The 22,884-nt window shown below is 37.8% G+C and overlaps 1 protein-coding gene across 2 annotated transcripts in view; it reads left to right on the top strand.

Moving 5' to 3' along the window:
* The window catches only part of GPC6 (glypican 6), a 709,793-nt gene that overhangs the window by 621,204 nt on the left and 65,705 nt on the right, over positions 1 to 22,884 (top strand). For both annotated transcript variants that reach the window (XM_086880897.1, XM_086880898.1), the window contains exon 5: positions 22,082 to 22,212. In XM_086880897.1, coding sequence (XP_086737023.1) covers positions 22,082 to 22,212 — 131 coding nt within the window. The remainder of the gene's footprint in view (positions 1 to 22,081; positions 22,213 to 22,884) is intronic.

Genomic DNA, 22,884 nt, shown 5'->3' with positions numbered 1-22,884 from the left:
TTTTTTTCCTAGAATATAATCTTACGTCTTTTTGTAGCATTTTTCCTATCCTTTATTTCATTGCCCAAGAAAAGGAGTACCAAAATTGCATGTAGTAAGTATGATCAAACAAAATTGCCTTCAGTCAGCAATGGAACAATTTCCATGCCCATTTTATAGCAACTGAAATAAATAACAAAGCTTGCTGCTGCACAGTCTAGAGCTTTGTTCTTGGGTACCTTGGATAAAGCCCTTACAGCCCTTACTATCTCTCTCCTCTGTGTTTCAGTGTGGAGCAAATTTAAGACTCTTCAAAGGACTACTGAGTGGTTTTATGTATTATTTTTTAGAAATTGTCTCCTACAATTTGCACCCATTTTGAAAAGAAGCCTCCTTGTCCTATATTCCCTTGCAACACCTCCATTTTTTCTAGTCAAAGCCTCTGCTTCTTATATCCTCCTTCAAAACCAATCATTCTAATAACATATCCAAGAAAGGCCAATTTTACTCTTACCAGTAATCATATGTGATGTTTGTCGTCATCATGGGGACAACAACAAAAAAAGCAGAGGCTTCATGTCTTTCAAGGAGTTTCAGGAGGCAGCTGAATCTATAGCAGAAAAGCAAGGTGGTACATAAAAAATTAGTTTGCAACATTTGTTTTCTTAATTCTCAACCTAGCCTGTGTTGAAGTAACAGATCATAGAAGCAGAGAAAAAGAGAGGGAGTTAAAACTGAAGTTGTTGGGAACCAACTGTCTGCAGCTCTTCCTCAGAAACATCTCAGAAACATTAAAATAAAATAAAATAAAATAAAATAAAATAAAATAAAATAAAATAAAATAAAATAAAATAAAATAAAATAAAATAAAATAAAATAAAATAAAATAAAATAAAATAAAATAAAATAAAAATATTTTAAAAAATTAAGAAAAAAACTTTTTTTAAGAGGGAACTAACCTGATGAAAGGAGGGCACATGTTGTTTTTAATTCAGGTTTCACTTGACAATTTTCATAACAGATTAGCCTATGAGTAAGGAGATCATTTAATAGAAAAAAGTCAAGATGGCAGCTCAATTTCTGCTTGCTACTGCCTTGCTGAGCAGCCCATTCTCACAGCAGCCTACACTTCTGTCTAGCTTACTTAGCTCGATCAGGCATAGCACTTGGTTTGTCTGTACAGCCAAGCATGAGTGCTAAATGATGACCACTAAATAAAAGGAAAATATCCCCATACAGCCATTGGTGCCAGTGATTTTTTGGGATGTGGTGATTTAGTCCAGTTTTAAACCCAAGTACTGAACCCAAGTTTAGTGCCTAAGTTTAAGCAGGAAAAGTCAAAGCAGAAGAGAAAGGCAGAGATGAGACGGGAGGAAGATGGGGTGTAAGGGATTTGGGCACAGCAGGGGTGTGCAGGGAGGCACTGCATGTCAGCCACCCTGGAGTGGGCACTTCCAGGCTGCCCACAGCCTCTCCATGCTGGGCACTGGCTGATGCCCCGGGGCCGCTCTGAGTTAAAGCCTCACACTAAAAAGGGTCACTCCAGTCATGTGGGAAGCTGGGCCTGAGCTGCTGGGGCTCAGCTGTGTGTGAGGAGCATGAGGAGCACTAAGAAGTTCCTGAGCACTTGCTGGGGCTGGGGTCTTACTGCACCTGGAGCTCAGGAGAGTCACCTGATGCATGTGGGAAGAGCAGTGAGGGAACAGAGGCCATGGAGAGAGTTGGACCATGAAGGTCCAACTTAATGCACATTTCCTACTGCCAGCAGGAAGCCACTTGCTTTTCCAATCAGTGGGTGTCAATAGTCAGAGGTAGCTAATGCCCAGGGTTCCTGCCTTTTGCATGCCCCTCCTGAACTTGGTTCCTAGGGTGATACATCAAAGAGAAACATCCAGCAGCACCTTGTACTGCCCTAGGACTCTAATTCTCATTTCATTGATAAGAAACCTACTTACTCTGTTCCTACACCATCAGAGCCTTGGAAGAAAATTTATATTTATATAATACTAATGACTTTAAAGTGCAAATAGAGTAAATCTCCTATTACCAATGAACCAGTATGACATTTGTGTTGGTTACACAGTTTTACTTTCGACTTCACGGAATCACAGAATCATTTAGGTTGGAAAATATCATTATCAAGTTCAACTCTTGCTTCCCATTGTACATGGATCACAATTCCAGCTCCTGCTTGTATTGCCTTCTGCCTGCAGTTGGGAAAGTGTTGCAGAGTAAGCGTGTAATTCATTTTGATCAAAGTCTGCACCTTGTATCTTCAATCAAAGTGAAAGTACTTATCCAGATGCAGTGTTCAGTAATCAGTAGGGATAATGCACAAGCAATCCATCAGTGCTTGAAGCTGTTCTCTATGAGCCCTTTCATGGCCCTAAATGGTTTTTCATAGGCAGAATTGATGCATTACATTTTGTCCCCAACATTTCTAAAAAATAATGGGGTAATTTCTGGAATTATTCCAACATACCAGACCTGTACTTAGTTTTGAATCAAGGTGGTAGCGTATAGTTAGGGTTCTAATATTCTGCTATCACATAAAACAATCTCACCTCTGCATCCCCTCTGCAGCCTTGGTGGGAGACAAATGCACACCCATCTGTCCAAGGTTCTGCATGCACTAACACACACCAGAGCTCAGCCGCAAGGGCTGTCATTGCTCACTTTTTTGTCATTGCACCCCTTACATTGCAGTGGTTTTTTTACATTGAAAACCCACTGAAGGGGAAAAAATGCAGAACTCTACATTCTGTAAACCTCTGTGAGCAGGAGAAGTTAGCTGAGGACTTCTCTCCCTTCCCTGCCAGTATGGCTATTAATTAACATCCATAATGACTTAATGGCTTAATTTTTACACACGCTTGGACATGGTCTCTTGAGAGCTATACATTGGGCAGGAGAATGTCATTCAGCTCCCAGCTGGACTGAATAACAAAAGGGCTGGCAAAAACAGCCTTTATAGCAAACACTAGTTTGTCAATAAAAAAATTAAATTAAACAGATGTTCCACATATAGGAAGCCTGCCGTATGAGAAAAGGCTTTGAGAACTGGGTTTGCCCAACCTTGAGGAAAGAAGGCTTAGGGGAGACCTTGTCACCATGTTCCAATATTTACAGGGTGGTTACAAAGATATATTCCCTTTTTACAAAAAGTTGCATGGAAAGGACAAGGAATAATGGTTACAAATTTCTCCTGGGGAAATTCTGACTGAACACAAGAGGACAATTTTTCACAATGAGAACCATCAGCCATAGGAATAATCTCTTCAGGGCAGTGGTGGATTTCCCAACATTGGATACTTTTGAGAGGATGCTGGGCCATCTGGTTTAGATTGTGCTAATGCTGAGAAAGGTTAGACCTGATGATCCTTGAGGTCCCTATCCAATGATTCTGTGATTACATCTCCATTTTAGAACTTAAACAATTTGGATGGTGATGTGCTTCATTCTGTGGGACTCTGCTTTATGTGTGCAGGACGTCATATACACATATACACACAAAAATATATGCACATTTGCTAGGGTGCACATTAATCTCACGTGGATTATTTAGCTCAGCCCTGGCATGCAAGGCTACCTACATGGAGATCCTAATGCTACTGCAGCTTTTGCTTGTTCTTGGGAGCAGGCAACTCATGATCTCCCAGCTCTAAGCAGGGGGGTGACAAGATATGTCTTCTCCATTATGAGACAGGGAATATTCTGCCATCCAGCTGGAGAAATTTCCCACTGCCCCGTTCTGTAATGTGTGGAAGTAGAGCAGATAATTGCTCCATTTTGCAAATTATGAAGCTGAAACCATTAAATAATTTATCTCGTTATTTTCTGTAGTGTTTTCCCTTTTCTGTGGGTAGTAGTTGTAAATCATAATAATGTACAAGCCAAAAGCATATTTGCAAAATTCTTGAATTATCCAGGGATGAAAACACAACTCTCTGCTCAGTTTCTTTGCTGGATTCATGTACTGGTCAGTTTTAAGCAGCATAAATAATCAGACCCTGCAAACATACAAAATATACCAGTAACATCTAAGGCAGATAAATCTGTCTTGTCCTGTCCATCATCTATCATAAATACAACAAAAGAATGGAATAATATTTCCTCCTTTAAATAAATCCAAGCCAATCTGTGATCAGCAACAAAAAGTCACTGAGTCGCATTTTGAGCCTGTATTTTTTACAGCACTGGAAGTTTTTGTGAAAATTCATAAATGTACTGTAGCTTTTGAGTTTATTTGCCATAGTTTGGTACTAGCAACTAGCATACAGATACTGGGTTTTGCAGCCAGATACTCATCTGTGTGCCTAAAGGGTTTATTTACTTGCACTTTTCATTCTGCACTTTTAATTTTGTATGCGCGTGTTGGCAGATGTACGTGTGTGTGCACACGAGTATGTAAACAGTTGTACAAATAAAAAGTACAACCCTACAAAATGCAGGTATATCTACATCCAAATGGGTGAAATTCCAATCTTGTTTATAGAAATACTGTAAACCACCAAATCTTCAGTAATCTAAATGATGAAAATAGTCACCAGAGTCAATATAAAGAAGAAATTATTTTATCACCCTTCACAGTGCATTTTAAGTAACAGATGAATCAGAGCAGACTTTGCAATTACAATTCTTTGATCTTTTTCTTTAAAACAAATGGTGACAGCTTGAAGGCAGGATCTCATGACTTGCCATTAACAGTGCATTATGGACAGCATGAAACACGAAGTAAGAAAAGCATTAAAACAAAGGTGTTAAGATTTTTTAACTGTTACAAGACAGATTGATCAGATTATTTGAGGAAAGCTCCCTGTTCTGCAGTTCTGTACTGCAGAATTCATCAGCTCTGGATAGAGAGATGCATTTCATAATAGCTGCAAGATATTTATCCCACAACACAGCCCTAATCCATGTTCTCTGCAGTTCTCTGCAGTCTGCTGCATTTTCCAGTAGATCCCTGGCTCCTTTGCTGGCATCACTAACAATAGTGGAATAACTCTTTTCTGGGAGATGAAGTGTAGTTCTTTGGGTGGCCCTCCCTCCTTCTCTTGGATGAACTGTTATCTTGGTTTATCTGCAACAAAGGCTTTCTATCCACATGCCTTGTGGTGCACTGTAGAGAGGCCTTTTATAGAAAACCTTAGGACTAGAAGACACCTGTCTTTGGCTATGAAAACAAACACTTTCACCCAGTAATTCAGTAGCCTAGAATATGTGGCCTCTTATACTTCTCTCCCATCTAGAAAAAAAAAAAAAAGTGTCTATTTATTCCCTTGCCTCAAACTCAGATAAACTCTTGTTATACAAAATGTCTTCCTGGTGACCTCATCCAATTTGCACATAATATCTAGGGGAAATGGGATATGAAGGAAATTTCTGTCAATTTTGAAACAAAATTAAATGCACTGTAAACCTTCAGTAATACCTAGGAGTTTTTTCAATGTGTGACCCAAGAGTTAAAAATGCAATTGCCATCAGACACTTCTTTTTCCCCTAAACTATGTGTGCACTGCTTGCTGCAGGAAACCAGTAGGAGCAGACAGGGTGCTGTACACTTCAGACTGGGCTATCATCATCTAATTTCCCATGCCATCAAACAATGCTTGGGGTAAAATGGAATTAGAGATTGGCACTGTGTACTTTTGAGACAAAGGAATGAAATGCAAAGCACACAAAGACCCGTGGTATTGTTTTTTTATTAATGACTTATCTGAGAGTTCAGGGACAACGTGAGGAAGTGATTGGTAAAAAACTGGCGAGCTGAGTGTCAAACAATGGAGCTGAATGTGAACAAGGATATTTTATCTGATTCTCAAGAACATGCACAGTGCAATCTCTTTGGTAAGCAACTCATGAAACTACTAATCAAGGAGTATGCCCTAATGGCAAAGGGATAAATAACTGCTAATGGCAGTATTTATCTAAGAAATTAGATTCTTACAAACAGCAGGAAGCTCTACAAAGCAATCACATATCAGAAACCCTTAAATGTATCATAAGTGACAATAAAGATAAAAATCCATCTTTAACTGAACTAAAAAAAAAAAAGTCCAGAAGAAATAAGTCTTTAATAGTCTGTGTCTCCATGAATAAATAATTGTTTTGTTCTTTAGTGTGAACAGGATTGAGATTCCTCCAGTTGTCCCCTAGGTTGCAGATTTAATTTTTTTTTGTCATCCAGAAGAAACCATCAATCTACTATCAAAACCTGCTCACCATTTTCTCAAGCAAATGAATTTAGGGAGCTGAAAAAAACACAAGCTAGTACATAACTCGTTATGCCCTTTCCAATCAGCATTTATTGTTATACTTTTCTGCTTCTTCAGAAAATAAAAAGAACTAAAAATCGCTGCCTGTTTAAACCAAGAAAGATTTATGGGCACATTTTTGTTTTAAAAACAAATTTTTTACATCTGGTATTCAATGAAAGGCATATATTTGTCTTAACATAACAAGATGTCATTTTACTGTTGATATTTTCTTTTAAAATTTTCCTGTGGAGGCATTCAAAACTTTCTAAGCATTTTTAAGGCGCACAGTGGTTACCATAGACTAACAGCTGTCTAAGAATAGCAGATGAGCAGAAGGGCCCAACTGAGGAGAAACAGGCAAGAACTTTTTCTTGAAACTGTTTTCACAGTCTCCTGGCACCATTCTGACAAACCTTTGCTGTGGGCCCTCTTTTGCAGCTGGTTCACATTTGGCTACTGTTTCCAGCACCATAGCAATCCTCTATATTGGAACTTCAGCCTCTCTCAGTATGCTGTTCCCACTACATCCTTCTGGAAATGTTTCTCCCTGCAGAGAAACCCCCAGATCCTTTTCCAGAGCTGTGTTTGGTGCTGCAGAGGGAGTCAGTAGCACTCACATGGTCAGAGCCTTCCAACCCAGCCAGCGTGCTGCTGGGTGCACCCACGGTCCTGGCCAGCGGCCACCTCTTCCTGCAAACACCTGGGCTGGTGGGAGCCACTTGAGAGCCTGACGGAGATGGCAACACCACTTTGAACACAGTAAAAGCCACTCTAATGCAAGCTGCCTTTTGTAAGACAAGCTTCGTCACATTCCCACAATCTTTTTGTCTGCTCGGCAGCAGGTCACATCATGCTGAAAATGAACCTGAGATTGTTTTCAACCAACTCCAACCACCTCTGTCCCTCCCTGTCAGTGCTGGGACACAGCAGGATGAAATTTTATCCTCAGTGGTATGGAGGAGAATAAGCCCTTTTTTCAGTTGATTTAAATGGGTTTTGTGACTGAGCTGAGCAGCACAGTTGGCTGTCTTCTGACACTGCTTTCTCATTTTTGGACTCTCTTATCCTCCTCAATGCATAATATCCAAGCCTTCTTTCTCACTACACCATGTAGATATCCAGACTGTTTCATGCACCCAGGATAGCAGAAGGACAGGAGAAAGTGCCTGAGGAGACACATGAACACTCCTGTGTTCCTTGTTGTTCCTTCAGGCAGCTATCCAGAAGTATGAGATCATGGTGTGACTGCAATCTTTATTCACTACATTTCAAAGAATGGCTTTTATAAACAGAGGAGAATTTTCAGTTCTACTGAACCATTTACCCTAAAGGAAACCACAAGTATGAGTTATAGACAATCTGGCATGCCTTTCTTGTTGTTATTGTTGGGTTTTTTTGTTTTTTGTAACTGACCACTTAGTTCACAGCAAATGTATTTCCAGTCCTTGATTAGATATTCTAGCCTTCCAATAAGAACGAAGGAAGGAAAGGTTTTGTAGTAAGATGTGTAATAGAGGTATGGAAATTTTTCATACTCTTTCCTTGCCAGATGCTTTTCCATTTTAAATTAGATTAATTTTTGTCAAACAAAAAAGTAAGGAATGTCTTTTCATATATTGTCTTTTTTACATCTAAATGGCTGATGTTTTTAGTAAAACTTTTCTGTCTCATTTCCATCAAGAAACTGGTCTTGGACGTGTGACAAAGCTGAACAAACTCGTCTGAATCACAGACACAATAATTCATTCATGAATGGAAACGCCTCTACAGATATTTCTGTAAACTAACATTAAGCACATAAATATTTGCAGGAAAAAATAAACAAATAAAAAAAGTTAGGCAATAAAATTAGGACAAGGGGTAAGTTGAATTTATTGGTTGTTATGTTTCCATAGCAAGAGAGAAATGTTTGAAATAATCAAAGTAAATATTTCTGTTCCATGGTTTGAGTAAATATCACCAAAAGGACAGGTTTGTTCTAGTTCCACTTGTGCAACTCACTTTTGAAATGGGAAGTTGTCTAACTTGCTTTTCCAAAAGAAAATATCATAGAATAATAGAATGGTTTGTTTTGGAAGGGACCTTAAAGACCACTTAGTTCCAATGTCTTCCCTTACACTAAACCTTACACTAAACCAGGTTGCTCAGGGCCCAGTCTAATCTGCCCTTGAACACTTCCATGAATGGGACATCTGCAACCTCTTTGGGCAACCTGTGCCAGTGCCTCACCACCCTTGTTTCCTAATAGGAAAGATTTATTCCTAATATCTATTCTAAACCAACTCTTGATCAGTTTAAAGCCATGACCCCTTGTCCTATCATGACATCTCCTTGTGAAAATTTCCTCTCCAGCTTTCTTGCAAGCCCCTTTAGGTACTGGGAAGCTGCTCTAAGGTCTAACTGCAGCCTTCTCCAAGATGAACCTCAACTTCATGGCTGTTATCTGGACCCACTCCAACAGGTCCAGGCCTTCCTTATGTTGGGAGCCCCAGAGCTGGATGCAGTGCTCCAGGCTGGGTCTCACAAGCACAGAGACCCCACCTGAGGATGGGATATAGAAATGGTATTTGCCTGCTTTGGGTGAAAAGATGTTGCTAGGCTGATGTGTTATAAAAGCCTTGGGTTTTCCCTCCTGGTTAGTAAAGGAACATGATACTACCAAGTTAATCATCATTATTTATATTATTTACGCTTATCTTTCTGTATAGAGCATGTGGGAAATAGTGAGGACAAAAAAATGCGTCTTAAATTTTCCTTTAGCTGACGGGAGCACACTTGACTTGGAAGGCCTTTTTCAGCTACTGAATATCAGCAATGTTAAGTTTCTGTGAAAAGATTTCCCCACAGAGCAGATAGAAACCAGTGTACAGTGCAGCATATATCACTGTCAGTTGATGTCATTTTTCCTAGTTTTTCCTTGAAAAATATGATACCTGTAAACAGGATTTTAAGAAAGCAGTCATTCCTGTATCAACTTTTAGAATAGTGTTTGTTGCTCTTTTTTTCTGTCTTCTCACATGGTTTTCTCTTCTGAAACAATGGAAGACCGTTTGCTCCATAGATAGCATCCTATTCCATTTGACAAACGTTGATTTTTTTCATCCATACTTTGAACAGAGCCAAAATTGGCCTGGCTTATTGTGTTTAATAGGAACAAAATCATCAACTTCATTACCACCTAGTCCTGTTGTGCCAAAGCATGCTCATTTCTATATGGTACTGTCCAGATAGCAGTGCAGAAATGGGAATAACAATTATTTCCTTCCATGCACTCAGCTAGGAAAAAAAAATTGGATTTTATTTTTCAGAAAAATCTGAGAACAGGAATGAACAGTCTTCTCCAAAATAAATTGTTGAAAAGATGCTTTCTGACTTTATTAGGCCTTGGGTCATGTCCTATTCATGGCAGATATAATTATTAATAATAAAGTTAATGCCTTCTTTAAAATATATTTAAATATATTTATATTTAAAATATAAAAAAGCATTGAGAGGTTACATATTTGGATTTACACTATCACTTTTAGAAAAACTGAAGTCAATGTTAATTTTTTACAGCAATAAACTGTGGGTGCAACAGACAGAGCCTAACATTTCTTCTATAACGTGCTACTGGATCTGCACCCTGTTCTTGCTTATGTCTGGAAGGAACAAGAAGAGCTGCAATGAAAGCAGTGTTCGTATCCCAGGGCTATAGCTGGGTTAGTGACAGCGGAATTTCATCAGCATTTGTTGTTCTAGTAAGAAGAGGAGCTGGATTCAGTGGATGCACACAAAGACAGGAATTTCACAAAGTCTGGTCTTTGGAGCACCAGTGACAGTTGGAAAAGGAGGGTGGGACAGAGCTGTGCAGAGGCTTGAATGCACAAAGCTGCTGCTTTAGCCAGACAGCTCCTAAAGAGGGGATTAATAAGTTCACAGCAAACTTACTCCCTAAATAAACTGGGAGGATGGAATATCTCTCCAGATGTCTCCAGAGCTGACTACATCTCCACATGTAGTGTTCAGGGAGCCAAGGAGGACTGTTCTACTTGGTGCTTAGAATGGAGAGAACAGGTTAAAACTCTAAGTTATATAAAGCTGATCCCAAAACATCCCCATATGTCCCTAGATTTCCTAGTCCATTCTTATGACATTCAGCAGTCTTATGGGAAAATAGAATTAGTTCATATTCATAAATCCCCATTGGATGAAACTGGAGTTGTTGAATGAATTTTTTGTTGTTGTTTTTTTCTTTTGGAAAACGTTCATTTTATGTGCAGCCAGACAGTAATCTTTCTGTAGAAAATGTTCCATTTTTAAATTTTTCACCCTCTGTTAGAAGCACTTTTTTCCTGCTGTGAAAGTTGCAGTGCAAACAGACTTTTATTTTCTGCAAAACACTGTTGTGTGTTATTATTAATATTTATGATGATCACAGCATGTCAGACAAGTGGCCTTGTGATGAGCATTAACTTTTTATAGTACTTCGACCTTCTCTAGACTGGACAAACATTTTTAGTCTTGATCATTTAAAAGATCAGGACACAAATAACTTGGAAGAATTAAGGAGCTTGAGATTTTTGCAATGTTGCCCCTATCCTATTGATTAGTTCTGTTTCATCCCAATAATATAGTTAGTGCAGCTAGGCAAACATAGAGAAATTGCTCTTTCCTTTCAAGAGGAATGTCAAAACAATAAATAGATCAGTCATGCCAATAGCACTGATTTGTGACAGCCTTGATGTATGCAATCATTTGGGATTCAAACATTTTTCAGTGGGGATGGAAAAAAAAAAACACAGTTTTTATTTACTGCATTGAGACTTGCTGAGAGAAAATGCTCTTAGGCATCTCAAAATTCTCTGCATAGTGGAAGGCTTTTAAATGCAATGAGATATCCGCAGTACATTTCCATATTAATCAATAAAATGAAAGGCAAAAATCAATTTTGTCTGTGCAACTGTGTGTGACACCTCCCTAAGAGCTGCTCCATTGGGATGGATTCATGCCAGCAAAGATGGTCATAGGTTGATTGTTTATTTATGGCAAGGAAAGGCATAAAGTCCTCTTACTGACAAAGTAGCAGGAAAGATGTTACTCGTAGGATGTCTATTCAAAAACCTGGCACTGGTACCTGGGAAGTATGCATTTCAGACCTTAATAGCAGCTGTGGCTTCCTGCATGAAACACAGACAGTGATTTTCTTTGATTCAGAGGAAATAAAGATTGAATTTGCCAAAGAAACTGGGGATCATCCAGTCATTCTCTGAAAAGATGGCAACACTGGGGAATTTGCCATATATACTTGGACTTAACAAATTATCATTATTGTAACTTAAAGAAATTAATAGAATGTGTTCCACTAGTTTCATATTCTACATCTCCTTTCCTGTACTGGAATAAACACTGAACCTTAAGACATCCCTGTGTCACCCCCAATTTGGATGGCCACTGTTGCATCCTCTGGTAATTTTTCTGAGTCAGGATTGTATGATGTTAGATTATGGTTTGTGTCGTACTTTAAAGCTTTCATTTATCACTTCTTCTGCAGTGTGCTGTCTGTGATGTTATTTTACTGTAGATTTATTTCTAACTATAAACCTGTTTTCTTCGGTGCTGTTCTCCTTCTCTAGTTATTCCAGATATTCAGTGTGAGATTTTCTGATGATTGCTAAGCCGATGTTATGGGAGCATGAACTAAAAAACTTGGTTTTGGATGGCAATGGCCATCTCAAAACCCTTCATTGCCTAAAATATATTAGGATTTTTTGTTGTTGTTTTCTTGTACTCATCACTTGATTCCTTTTTATTGCTCAGTCATTCAGTATCATGAGGTCCTCCTCAGATTTCCTAGCTCTGTTTTTGTATTTATTCCTCTGAACAGTAACACTAGTGTCCATTTTCACCTTACTGTTTACCCCCAATCCCAGTTGATGAAAAGATAACTACAGGAAAGTCTTGAGATAAGGTCCTGTGGAGTCTACTAAAAATGTCTCTGGAACAAAAGTTATCTCAAATATTTTCATTATCTAGGTGGGCATCCACTGGACCCTTTTAACCCAAAGAATGGCTAAAAATTCATCAATAATGCAGCACTGAAGATGCTTTACATCTAGTGGTATTGAAGCAGAAAAGATTATTCACAGAAAAGAAAAAAACAGAATGATGACCAATGTCCTTCCATAAGGCAATAAACTGCCAATAAGAACATCAGTTTGTTAGGTTTAAACCGGGTTTTTGCAGAAGACATTGAAGTCATAGATACCACTAGACTAAGTAGAAAGATTATGTAGTAGAAAGGTTAGGAAAGATGGAGAAAAAGTTTTTACAAGAGCATGTAGTGAGTGGGAGGAAATTGGGAAGTGGCTTCAAACTGAGAGGAAGTAGGTTTATGTTAGATATTAGGAAAACTTTCTTTACTGTGAGCGTGGTGAGGCACTGGAACAGGTTACCCAAAGAAGTGGTAGATTTCCTGTCCCTGGAAGTGTTCAAGACCAGACTGGATGGGGCTCTGAGCAACCTGGTCAAGTAAAAGATGTTCCTGCCCATGGCAGGGGGTTGGAACTTGATTTTTAAGGTCCTTTCCAATCCAATCCATTCTATGATAAGGTGCTAAGATAAGATTCTATGCTATGTGGAGATTAGATACTGCTAAAGGGTGAGGTTATTCTCCAAATAGCTAAAATTTTTTTGAAACAAACTTCTTGTAAAAGTAAAATACATGTCAGTTTTCCAAAAGAGATAATGGACAGGTCATTAATTATGTGTTTAAAAGGTACTGTGTCGAAGTTGGAAAAAGTTCTACTGCACAAAACTTAGAATTAGAAGTGGAGAAGAAAATAAAAAGCAGTGTAGAAATTATATTCACTGTAAATGCTGGATATAAGGAGACATCTGAAAAATGTGTCAAGACTGACATGGGAAATATGAATTATAAATCAGTTGTGATGAAGGGGATAAGGAAATCAGATACATCAAGGGAATCAAGGAAGTTTTCTGAGTTAGACATATGGAACGAAAAGGACCTCTGCAAAACAACATTAATGAGATACCACTCTAAAAGTTTAATTAGTTATAGGCATCACAATACTAGAGAACTCTTCTAAAGGAAATAAAAGCAGGAAAAGACACGAGGAAATCGCTTGTGAAAACAGAATAAGAAAATTAACATGGAAAGTATGACCAAGCACAAACTAAAAGATGTGATAAGAGAGGGATGTAAAAGATGTGATAAGAGTGATGTAAAAAACAAGAAATAATATAACTGTTTAAGATTTCATGAAGCATCTTATTAGAAATAGTTAAATTAAGTACTAGAAAAAATGCACCACATAGCTGGACAAATATTCTGATAATGATGTATGACAGATAATGAAATAGCTTTCATTAAAAAAGTCAGAAGAATGTACCAAAGCTATTTTAAAATTTTTCTGCATAGATCTCTAGTGAATTTATACCTAGGAATTTATATCTGGGGTTGTAACTCTGCATGGGCTTTGGAAAGGTTGAAAAGATCTTTGAGGTTCTAATGTCTTTATACAGTCTTTGACTGTATAAAGATAACACAAACTATATACCCAGGAGATTTTTACTAAGGATACATTTAAATGTAATAGGATATTTCAGGCTATGATTTGTTCTTTTCAAACATTTCAGCCTATCTCATTAGGAGTCAGAAAGATGGACTTCTTTCAGTGTTTCAAACTCTACCTATCTTAAAAGAATTATACACACTACTCTATCTTAGTACAAATTTAAATTAACTATGGAAGCTAGCATACAGGCATGCATCAATGGGGGTTATTTTATTTACTGACATATCCTATGACTGACAATGAGACCATTTAAACCTCTCTTGGCGTATGGAAAAAGCAACAAGACAAAGATTTTAGAAATGTATTATGTTTTATTAATTGATGCATGTCAAACATCCAGACAGAATTCTCAACATTTAGCAAAAATGTTATCTAGAAGTCCAGTTCAGAAGAATGTCTTGCAGTCTGCTAATATAGGTAGTGGAAGAATAAAAATAGTAGACAAAGGTTACCAATTTGCCTAGTCTTTGCTATTTTCTTTTTGTATATATGAACAAAATTAAGACATGATCATGTATAAAAAAATAAGATATGAACAGTGTATAAATTATTTAGAATTCCTCAAAGTTATAGAAAGATATAGAAGAAGAAAAATTTTATATTGCAATTCTTTTCAATACATGGAAGAAAAATGTATGCTATAGGAAATACTCGAAAAAAGTCTAGTGAAACTGCAGTTCACCCAACAAAACTCATTTTGTTTCTATCAGATGCAGAAAGATGACAATTGTGTGTCAATAACTTTTCATACATATATCGTAATTTCTTGTGCTGCTCTACCTAAGAGACAGTTAGATACAATTCCAACAGGAGTAATAAAAAATTCTTTTAGTTTATTCATACTGTTGACAGTACTTTTCTTCCTTCCTTTTTATTTTGAGGGAAGAATAAGGGATACAGTCAAGAACCAACATGGCTAGGTAGCTGATCAGAAATATCAAAAATGACATTTTAATTTTTAAATCTGTACATTCTTTTAATTGGAACAAATTATATTTTATTGGAACAAAAAACTAGATCTGATTATCTACACTAATTTTTAAAGTTTGCTTTTTAATTAACTGGTAATTCACCTGGCAGGGACAATTCTGGATTCCAAACCCTCCTGAAAGAATTTGTGACATAATTTCATTACATCATCCTTCAGACATCAGCTATTCGAGCATAAGCCAGAAAATTGGATTCACTCCATCTTAAATATTTATTTTAAATATCAATCTTTCTGTCCAGAATAGCTAAGTATTCCGTAGAAGCAGCTTTAAAAGGAGAGCAATTGAGCACTTTTGAATAGTGGTGGCTAAGGTGTTTTTCCAGCAGGTAAAATTTTGAGTCTGCTCACAGCAGGAAAATAAATTGAAATGGAGTTTTCCGTGTCTTGGCTGTACTGTGTAAAGTTAGGCACCTTCAGGAGTGCATCCTTCTGCACTACTCCTTTGAAGAACTCCATGCTCCAGGATGATGTGCAGAAATTATAAGCTCAGAAAGGATAAGAGGGTGGATCCCTGTCAGACTGCCCCTGTGGCTGTTCATTTGGGAGCTGTGTGCAGACCCCTTTACTCAAACACACACACACACACACACACACACACACACACACACATCTTGAACCACAGCCTGGACCTCAAGATTGTCCAGACTCTGCACCCAGACTAAACCAAGTGTCCAGCAGAAACCCCAGGTCTTTCCTGCTGCTGGTCTTCTACTCACAGGATCATTGGCTTGAAGCTTGCTAGCAGCATGCTATGCACACACACACACAGAATATTCTGCACAATTATGGTGTGATTCTCAACCAGAAAATGGTTAAGAGTAGAGTTTAATAAGGATATAGAGCAGACTGCAGGGATCAGGCAGCTGACAAGTTTGCTGACCAGTGGTTTTTCCGGATGGCCTCTTTACATGCCCTTTTCCACCTATTTTCCCATGCTTGTTCCTTAGCTCACCTTAATCCATCTTTCTTTGCCCTGGTTTTCTCCCATGTAAACAACCCTCCCCAGATATGTTTTCCCCATTGCTCCCTGTTTTGTTCAGCTGCCTATGCTGATAATTTTCACCTCCAGAAAAATTTTACCCCACATCCAGCAGTTTCTTATGTTTTGCTCGGGCAAGGACTGATAAGTTATTTGCCTGCATATCTCCAGAGAGAAGCTTAACTGGTTATTGTTAACTGAATATCCAGATAAAAATATTGACATCCCCTTTGCACAAGTGCAACATGAATTTTAAGAAAAGTGCCTTCTCCCATGAAAAAAAAAAAAAAAAACAAAGGAACAAACAAAAACAAAGCTTACATAAAAAACTCCAACAAAACCAAAACCAAAAAAATAAAGCAGGATGAAGAAAATAATAATGTTATTATGCCATAGTATAAAGTGTATGTGGAGCTCAATGGTACTCAGAGAGGAAATCTGAAATGTGTCAGTTTAGCCTCATCAGGATAGAACCACACAGAATTCTAATATGAATAATTATTTGAAAAGGTACCCTAAGGAAAACAGCAGTTTTGGCATCACTGTCATGCCTTATTCTGTTTTCCTGAGAAGAGTTCTTATCACCTCCCTTAAATGTGAGGTGGAGGTTTACTTTCCTCTTCTTGATTTTTTTTAGTAAATCATAATCTAGCAGTAAAAGTTTTGGCAGAGCATTTCCAAGGATGTATTTCCACTGATATTATATTTGTAAAAAGTCAATATGAACCCATATTTCACTTTTCAATTTTTAGTTTTTAATTTGTTTCATTAGTTTACCATCTAACGCTCTAAAGATTTTATGACCACTATTTATATTTAGTGTCATGATGGAAAACTCACTGAGTTTTACCTACACAACCTAGTAAATACAATCCAGACTCCTGCCTCCCCTTGCCCTTGGTCAGAAGTTGGGGAAGCTACCAAATGATCCCTGCCTTGCAGCCCAGCATATCAACAGTTATATGATTTTCCAAAACAGTCATTGGCGCTCTCAAGGTCATAGTCAACTGCAACAAGTTGTTCACTCTGTTTACAACTGTTTAATCTTCATCCATGGTCTTGTCCATAGACAATTCCTTTGAAGTTTCACAAATAAAAGCTTACCCTTACTTTTTTCCACCTTCGGCTTTGGGAACAAGCACTTTGCAATTCTCCATAAATAAGTGTAAGACCACATACCTAGAAGAAAAATAGAAAACTCTTAATAGGGAATGTAAAATAAGATCTTCCTCTTTTATTTCCCAAAATAAAATATACCTTGCAGTTTTGTGAAGGACATGCATTTTAGTATCTTACCATTCTTTGTTTCCATGAAGAAAGAACATTTATAGACTTCATCCATAGATTCTGTTTTGGATTCCCCTGGGGGGAAGCTCAGCCGCTGCTGGAATCTCACTGATAATTTTGATGTAGAAAAGCAACAATGTGCATGAAATGAACAACTGATGTCACAGCCAAATTAACAGAGATCATAAAAAATGCTTTTTCTTATCATTCTCCTGAATTTTTCCTAGCAGACCCTCCTTGCATTTTCTTGATGATAGAAAGAGGGCAAGAAAAAAGGAGGCACTGATTATTCTTGTGAGAACTTTGTATTTCATCTTAGTTTTGTCAGGGGTGGGGGTTGACTTGTGAGAAGTCTCATAAATCAGTGTCATTGTCCCTGCTCCTTTTATTTCAATCTGGAATTCACTAGGAAGTTTTCTGGGAAACTGCCCTGAAAGAAATGTAACACAAACAAGAACACGTCACTTTTGGTATCAAGATTGTAAAAGGGTGGCTTGATGCATTTCCAAGGAAACAGAGGCAGATTCTTGTCCATTTGTATTGTTAGTCTATCCATTATTTTGCCTGGAGATGCCTAGGGCTCATAAAGTATTTCCATATCTTATCACTATTTGAGGTGACTGAGAAATTATTAAGCCCACTCAAATTTACACTGAACTCAGCTAGGCTTTTGTCCACTTCAAGGGTCTGTTTTTGAGAATTAGGATTTGAAGACTAAAGCATCTAGATTTTCTGAACTTCAGATCTTCCCAGCTTCTCATGTAATAATATTAAACAACATTTTTAGACGGAAAAAATATGTCTTGGGAGAGCAGTGTTGTGTTTGTTGGTACACAATTACACAATTTTAGATCTGAAGAGCTCACAGTCTGGTGAGGACCATTACAACATTTTGACTGTCGTGTCATAAATCTCCATTTATTACATTTCATCTGATTTTCACTATATTCAACCTAGCAGCTTGCATTATTTCACTCAATTGCACAGGGTAGCTGGTATGTATGTACTCATATGGAACTGTACAAGTGGATAATAAAGTTTATCACTGCAGTGAGAGTTAGGGCTGGCAAAAAAGAGTATTCAACCTAATGACCTGAAGAAATATTTTCCAAGAGAGCAATTCACCTTAAACACTGTACAGTGTTTCTTCCTAGAAATCAATGTTATGGATGAAAAATTCAGTCTTAATTTAAGTCTGAGGCCTAACTCAAAAAGGGTATAGTATGAATCTAGTTAAATACAGAAGTGATTTTGTTCCCAAGGGGCCTAAATATTCACAATAGTAAGACTACCTTGTCCTTCCAGGCTACTTTCAGTCTATGTCAGGTATCATCTGGATATGTTTGATTTAGTTAGGAGCAGCATGGTGCTTAGAAGTCAGGAGAGCCCAGTCAGACAGAGGCTAAGAAAATAAATTTGGCATTCATAGAAGTGACATTTGTTCGTCCTCTTTTGTTAGACTGAGCTTGTAGTACTCCTACCAGAAGGAGACAAGAATAACCCAGCATCCTGGGCACTGCTAAGTCAGCCATGACCCCACAAAGCTGCTGAAACTGAAGTAAAAATGAGTCCTCAAATATTAACTTTCCATTTGTGTAAGAACTCATCTGAACTGTGCAATTGTCCAAGACTTATAGTCTGGGCTGATCACTAAAATGAGCCTTAACTGGAAGCACAGCTTGTGTCAGCCTCAGAAATAATGTTGAAGGAGGAATCTTTTTTACTTCAGCCCTTCAAGCATCTCTTGTCACAGCATTTAATCCGTTTCTCAGGCTCTTCTTTTTCAAATATGTCCCTGTACTGGCCTCTACTTCAGCATTAGTCCTGTCCCACATCATAACGCCAAAACAAAAATACAAAATGCTGATATAAAGATGTACATGTCATCAATAAAGGTGTGGATATTTCAAGTTATATTTTTCCCTTAGCCCCTTGCTCCCCAGGCTGTCCTTAAGATGTAACTAAATAAAAGATCACAAGGCTCTAATGTCAAGTGTCACTGTTGGCTCATAGCCTCTCATTGCTTCAGGGTAGCTTCTCCACAGACTTAAGTTATGAAAACCTTCTAGATTCATTCCAAGTCAAAGAAGGAGAGAGAAATTAAAGAATATGGACAAGCAGGGATTTACTGTTTGATTTTCCTCTATTCTTTTGTTTTCTTTTATTTTCTCTATTTTCTTCCTTTCCTATATATAGAGCAATAGCATAAAGCTATAGCCCATGTGATTGAAATATAAACTTGACTCTAACCTAACTTGAACCCCAGCTCTTGAAAGCATCCTCAGACGTATACCATACTATATCAAAGAAAGTAGCTCAACATAGCAAAAAGCTCACCTCTGACAGCCAAGAATTATCCACATTCCTCCATTCTTATCCACATTGTTAACAAAATGGCCTTTGCCCATTTCCTTAACAATGGTTAATGATATAGATATAGATATAGATATAGATATAGATATAGATAGATATATAGATAGATATAGAGATGATAGATAGATAGATAGATAGATAGATAGATAGATAGATAGATAGATGTACACATAAAGACCAAGTCTTTAGGCTTTAGGTTCAGAAAACAGAAGCTGATTAGCTGAAGGGTATTTTTATAAAGTTACAAACTGTCTAAGCCAGGAACAGATTTTTAGTTTGCATCTCCTAGAGCTATTAATTTTGGAGTTGAAGGCACTTTACTTGAGGAAAGGCTGTCCTTAAATTAGAGCTGTGGTTCTTGTTCAGTTAAAGGTGATTCACTTTTCTCTTCTGCCACATAACTGAGATTTCACTTCAAGATTTAATTCATAACTCGTGCCCCGTGCCATCAGGAGAAGCAGCAAGTACTTGAGCCACTACCCATTCTCCCAAGAGATCTCCAGAAATTATGTATTTACTGAACTCTGCACAGTCCCTGAACATGTACTAGGGCTTAGCACTAGACTTTCCCAACCTTCTGGTTTCCAAAATTAAATGGACTCATATAAAGAGGCACCTGTCCTTAACTTAAAATATAGTCTACTCCTACCAAAAAACTGAAACAAAACAAAAAATAATTTAAAAAAAAATCAAAAAATCTACCTTTAGACTGTTTTATGCAGTAACCTTAATCTTTGCCCTATTCCTGAAGTAAACTATGAAAATCCAGCCACCAAGACCTGTGCCCTAACAATGCCTAGTACTGGTTGTGGCACCTAGGATTTAAGCTGATCACATTGCTCACAAAGTACTGAAGCATAAATGTTTCATACAGGTCATTCTGAACATGAGAAAGAAAATACTTCATTGGAGTCCCCACTTACAAATTATCTTTGTAATTTTTTTTTTTTTCATGTGGAAAATCTGCTAACTTATTGCAGTAATCTGTAAATGTATGTATGTGCATGTGTGTATGTATGTGTGTGTCTCTGTGTGTATCAAAACTCTTTTATCAGAGGTAGTTTCCATTTTCACCATTTCCCACTGGAAAGGGTATAAAATAAAGAATTTTAAAATAATGTGCAGGCAAAATAACACCTCTGCTTGAAACCAATTTCCTGTCATCTCACCGTTTCTCACAGTTAGCAACAAGTGCTATACACCTCACTCCAAATAACTGGCATTGCACTCTTCCCAGTCTAAAAGTACTGTGAAATATTAGATGTAAATTTGCAAAAGTGCTTAGGTGCTACATGCCAAGCAATTCCAATTGCAGAGAGATTTCTGGGTATGCAGTGACAGCACATAAAGAACATAATACAGGTTATGTTCTCATAACAGCTCAGGTGAGGCTGTGCGTGGTGGTGTCTGTCTTAACTCCTAGAGTGAGACACCGGCCACTTCTTACCTCCATGCACTTGTGCTTTTCTGGGGAAGGAGAAGATGTCCATGCTGGAACAAACCTCTGTGGCTTGCAGCCAAGTGTGAAGCTAACAAGCATTGCTGTCAGATCTATGGGGAGCTCCATGCCTTCTCCACACAGCTGCTGTGGGACTGCTGCTTACAGCAGCAAAGCAGGCATGGGTCTGTTTCGGAAGGAAGTCTGCTTAGTACTTTCTGCAGCTTAAGTCTGATGTATAAAGAGGAGACCATGTGAAGACTTTTGTATATCGTGTTAAATTTACAAGCATCATCTGCTTAAAGTTGATTAGTTGCTGAAGAATCTAAATGTAACATAGGAGACAAAGATCAAATCTGATGTTCAAAGGATATACTGTAAATCCAGTTTATCACATGGCTATTCCCACATAAATGATGATAAATTTTTTTCTGTGTATAGACAAATGTATGATTCGTGGCAAAATCTTTTTTGTTGCCATGAATTTCTGCTCAGTTCCTTGTTTTTTACTTGTTAATGAACATTAACAAGTTAAAAGATTAAATTATTTTGCAGAGGGGCTCTAATGGAAGTTAAGCAAACTTTTTTTTTTTAATCCAAAACATACAAACAATATGTTTCTGCATACAACTTACAGACATGTTTTGAAAATGTAGCAAGGCAAACATGGTTTATACCTATATACTATGGCAGAAATCCAATATTCATCTGCTGTTCATATTGCAAGAAAATGAGATCATTAAGGTCAGAAAGAACAGCTGCTTTAATTATAACACCCTGATATATCATAACAAAATTTTCATCATCTCACACAAACTCTAAGAACATACCCCAGGGATTCATTTCTCTCATCCTGCTTTTTCTTGGGAAGGAGCTTACATAAGTACACTCCAGAGCACTGACTGCTTTGAGAAGCTGTGTAAAACAATTTTACCCCAAGCTCAATAATGCTATGGCAACTAATAGTAATCTAACTTTTAAAGTCTTTATTCCTCTTTCTGTGGTGGCAGCAGTAGGGGAAGATATTTTTGACAGCTGAGAAAGCTGCCCTGCAGGCTTCACAGTGCTGCTGCCACACATCCCCCCAGACTCCTGCTGAGGAGTGCTCGGTATCCACACCTACAGCTGGCAATGCTGGTCTGCCTGAGGAACCCAAAGGTATCCCTTCTTTAAGGGAATGGCTGCTTTGTGTTTTAACAGATGCTATGCTTCTGGTAGCGGAGAGATTAGAGGGACCATTCAACATTGAATCAGTCATGGATCCTATTGATGTCAAGATTTCTGAAGCCATCATGAACATGCAAGAAAACAGCATGCAGGTGTCAGCAAAGGTACTGTGTGAGTCGTGCCTTCTCTGTTGTTGAATGTCACGAGTGGGGGGAAAAACATCTCCACCAATTTTTCTGTCTAGACTTTAAGAAATATTGTCCAGACCACCAGAAATTACTTTTGTTTGTTCAACAGCTCACCAGACTGCCTTTGAATTCCTCACCTAGTTAAACAAGCTCATTTTTTTCAAAAGGAAGTGGAAGGGAGAAAGCTACCATTTATTAAACTTCAAATTAATAGCTGTAAGAGATTTAAGGAAAATAGAGTGCTGAAAACCAGCAGTAACTCTGTAAGCATTATCCTGCGGAGTAAATTTGGTAACTTCCACTCGTGTCTCATCTGTGATTCTCCATATTAACTTCCAAACACATTTTGATTTATCTAGGTCAGACTGAAGCACAATGTGTTTGAGGTGAATACACAAAATGTTCCATTTAACCTCCTTTAATGGCCACTCTAGGGAAATACTACATTGGCCGGTCTCTGATTACCAGAGCTCAGTTTGATAGAGTTTTGTCTGGATTCTGACACAAAGATAAACAGACCTAATGATACCAGCTTCCTCCTTTCCATTTTTAATGTGTGTGTGTATACACAGATCACCACTACCTCTGAACCCCATACTAATAAGATCCTTCGAATTCAGTAGCAGGTGCTGTTGAGCCAACAGCCAA

Source organism: Cyanistes caeruleus, chromosome 3 (genome assembly GCF_971803275.1).
Source record: "Cyanistes caeruleus chromosome 3, bCyaCae1.hap1.1, whole genome shotgun sequence".
Lineage (NCBI taxonomy): Eukaryota > Metazoa > Chordata > Aves > Passeriformes > Paridae > Cyanistes > Cyanistes caeruleus.
Note: the sequence above shows the minus strand (reverse complement) of the source record. Positions and strands in the feature narration are given on the sequence as shown.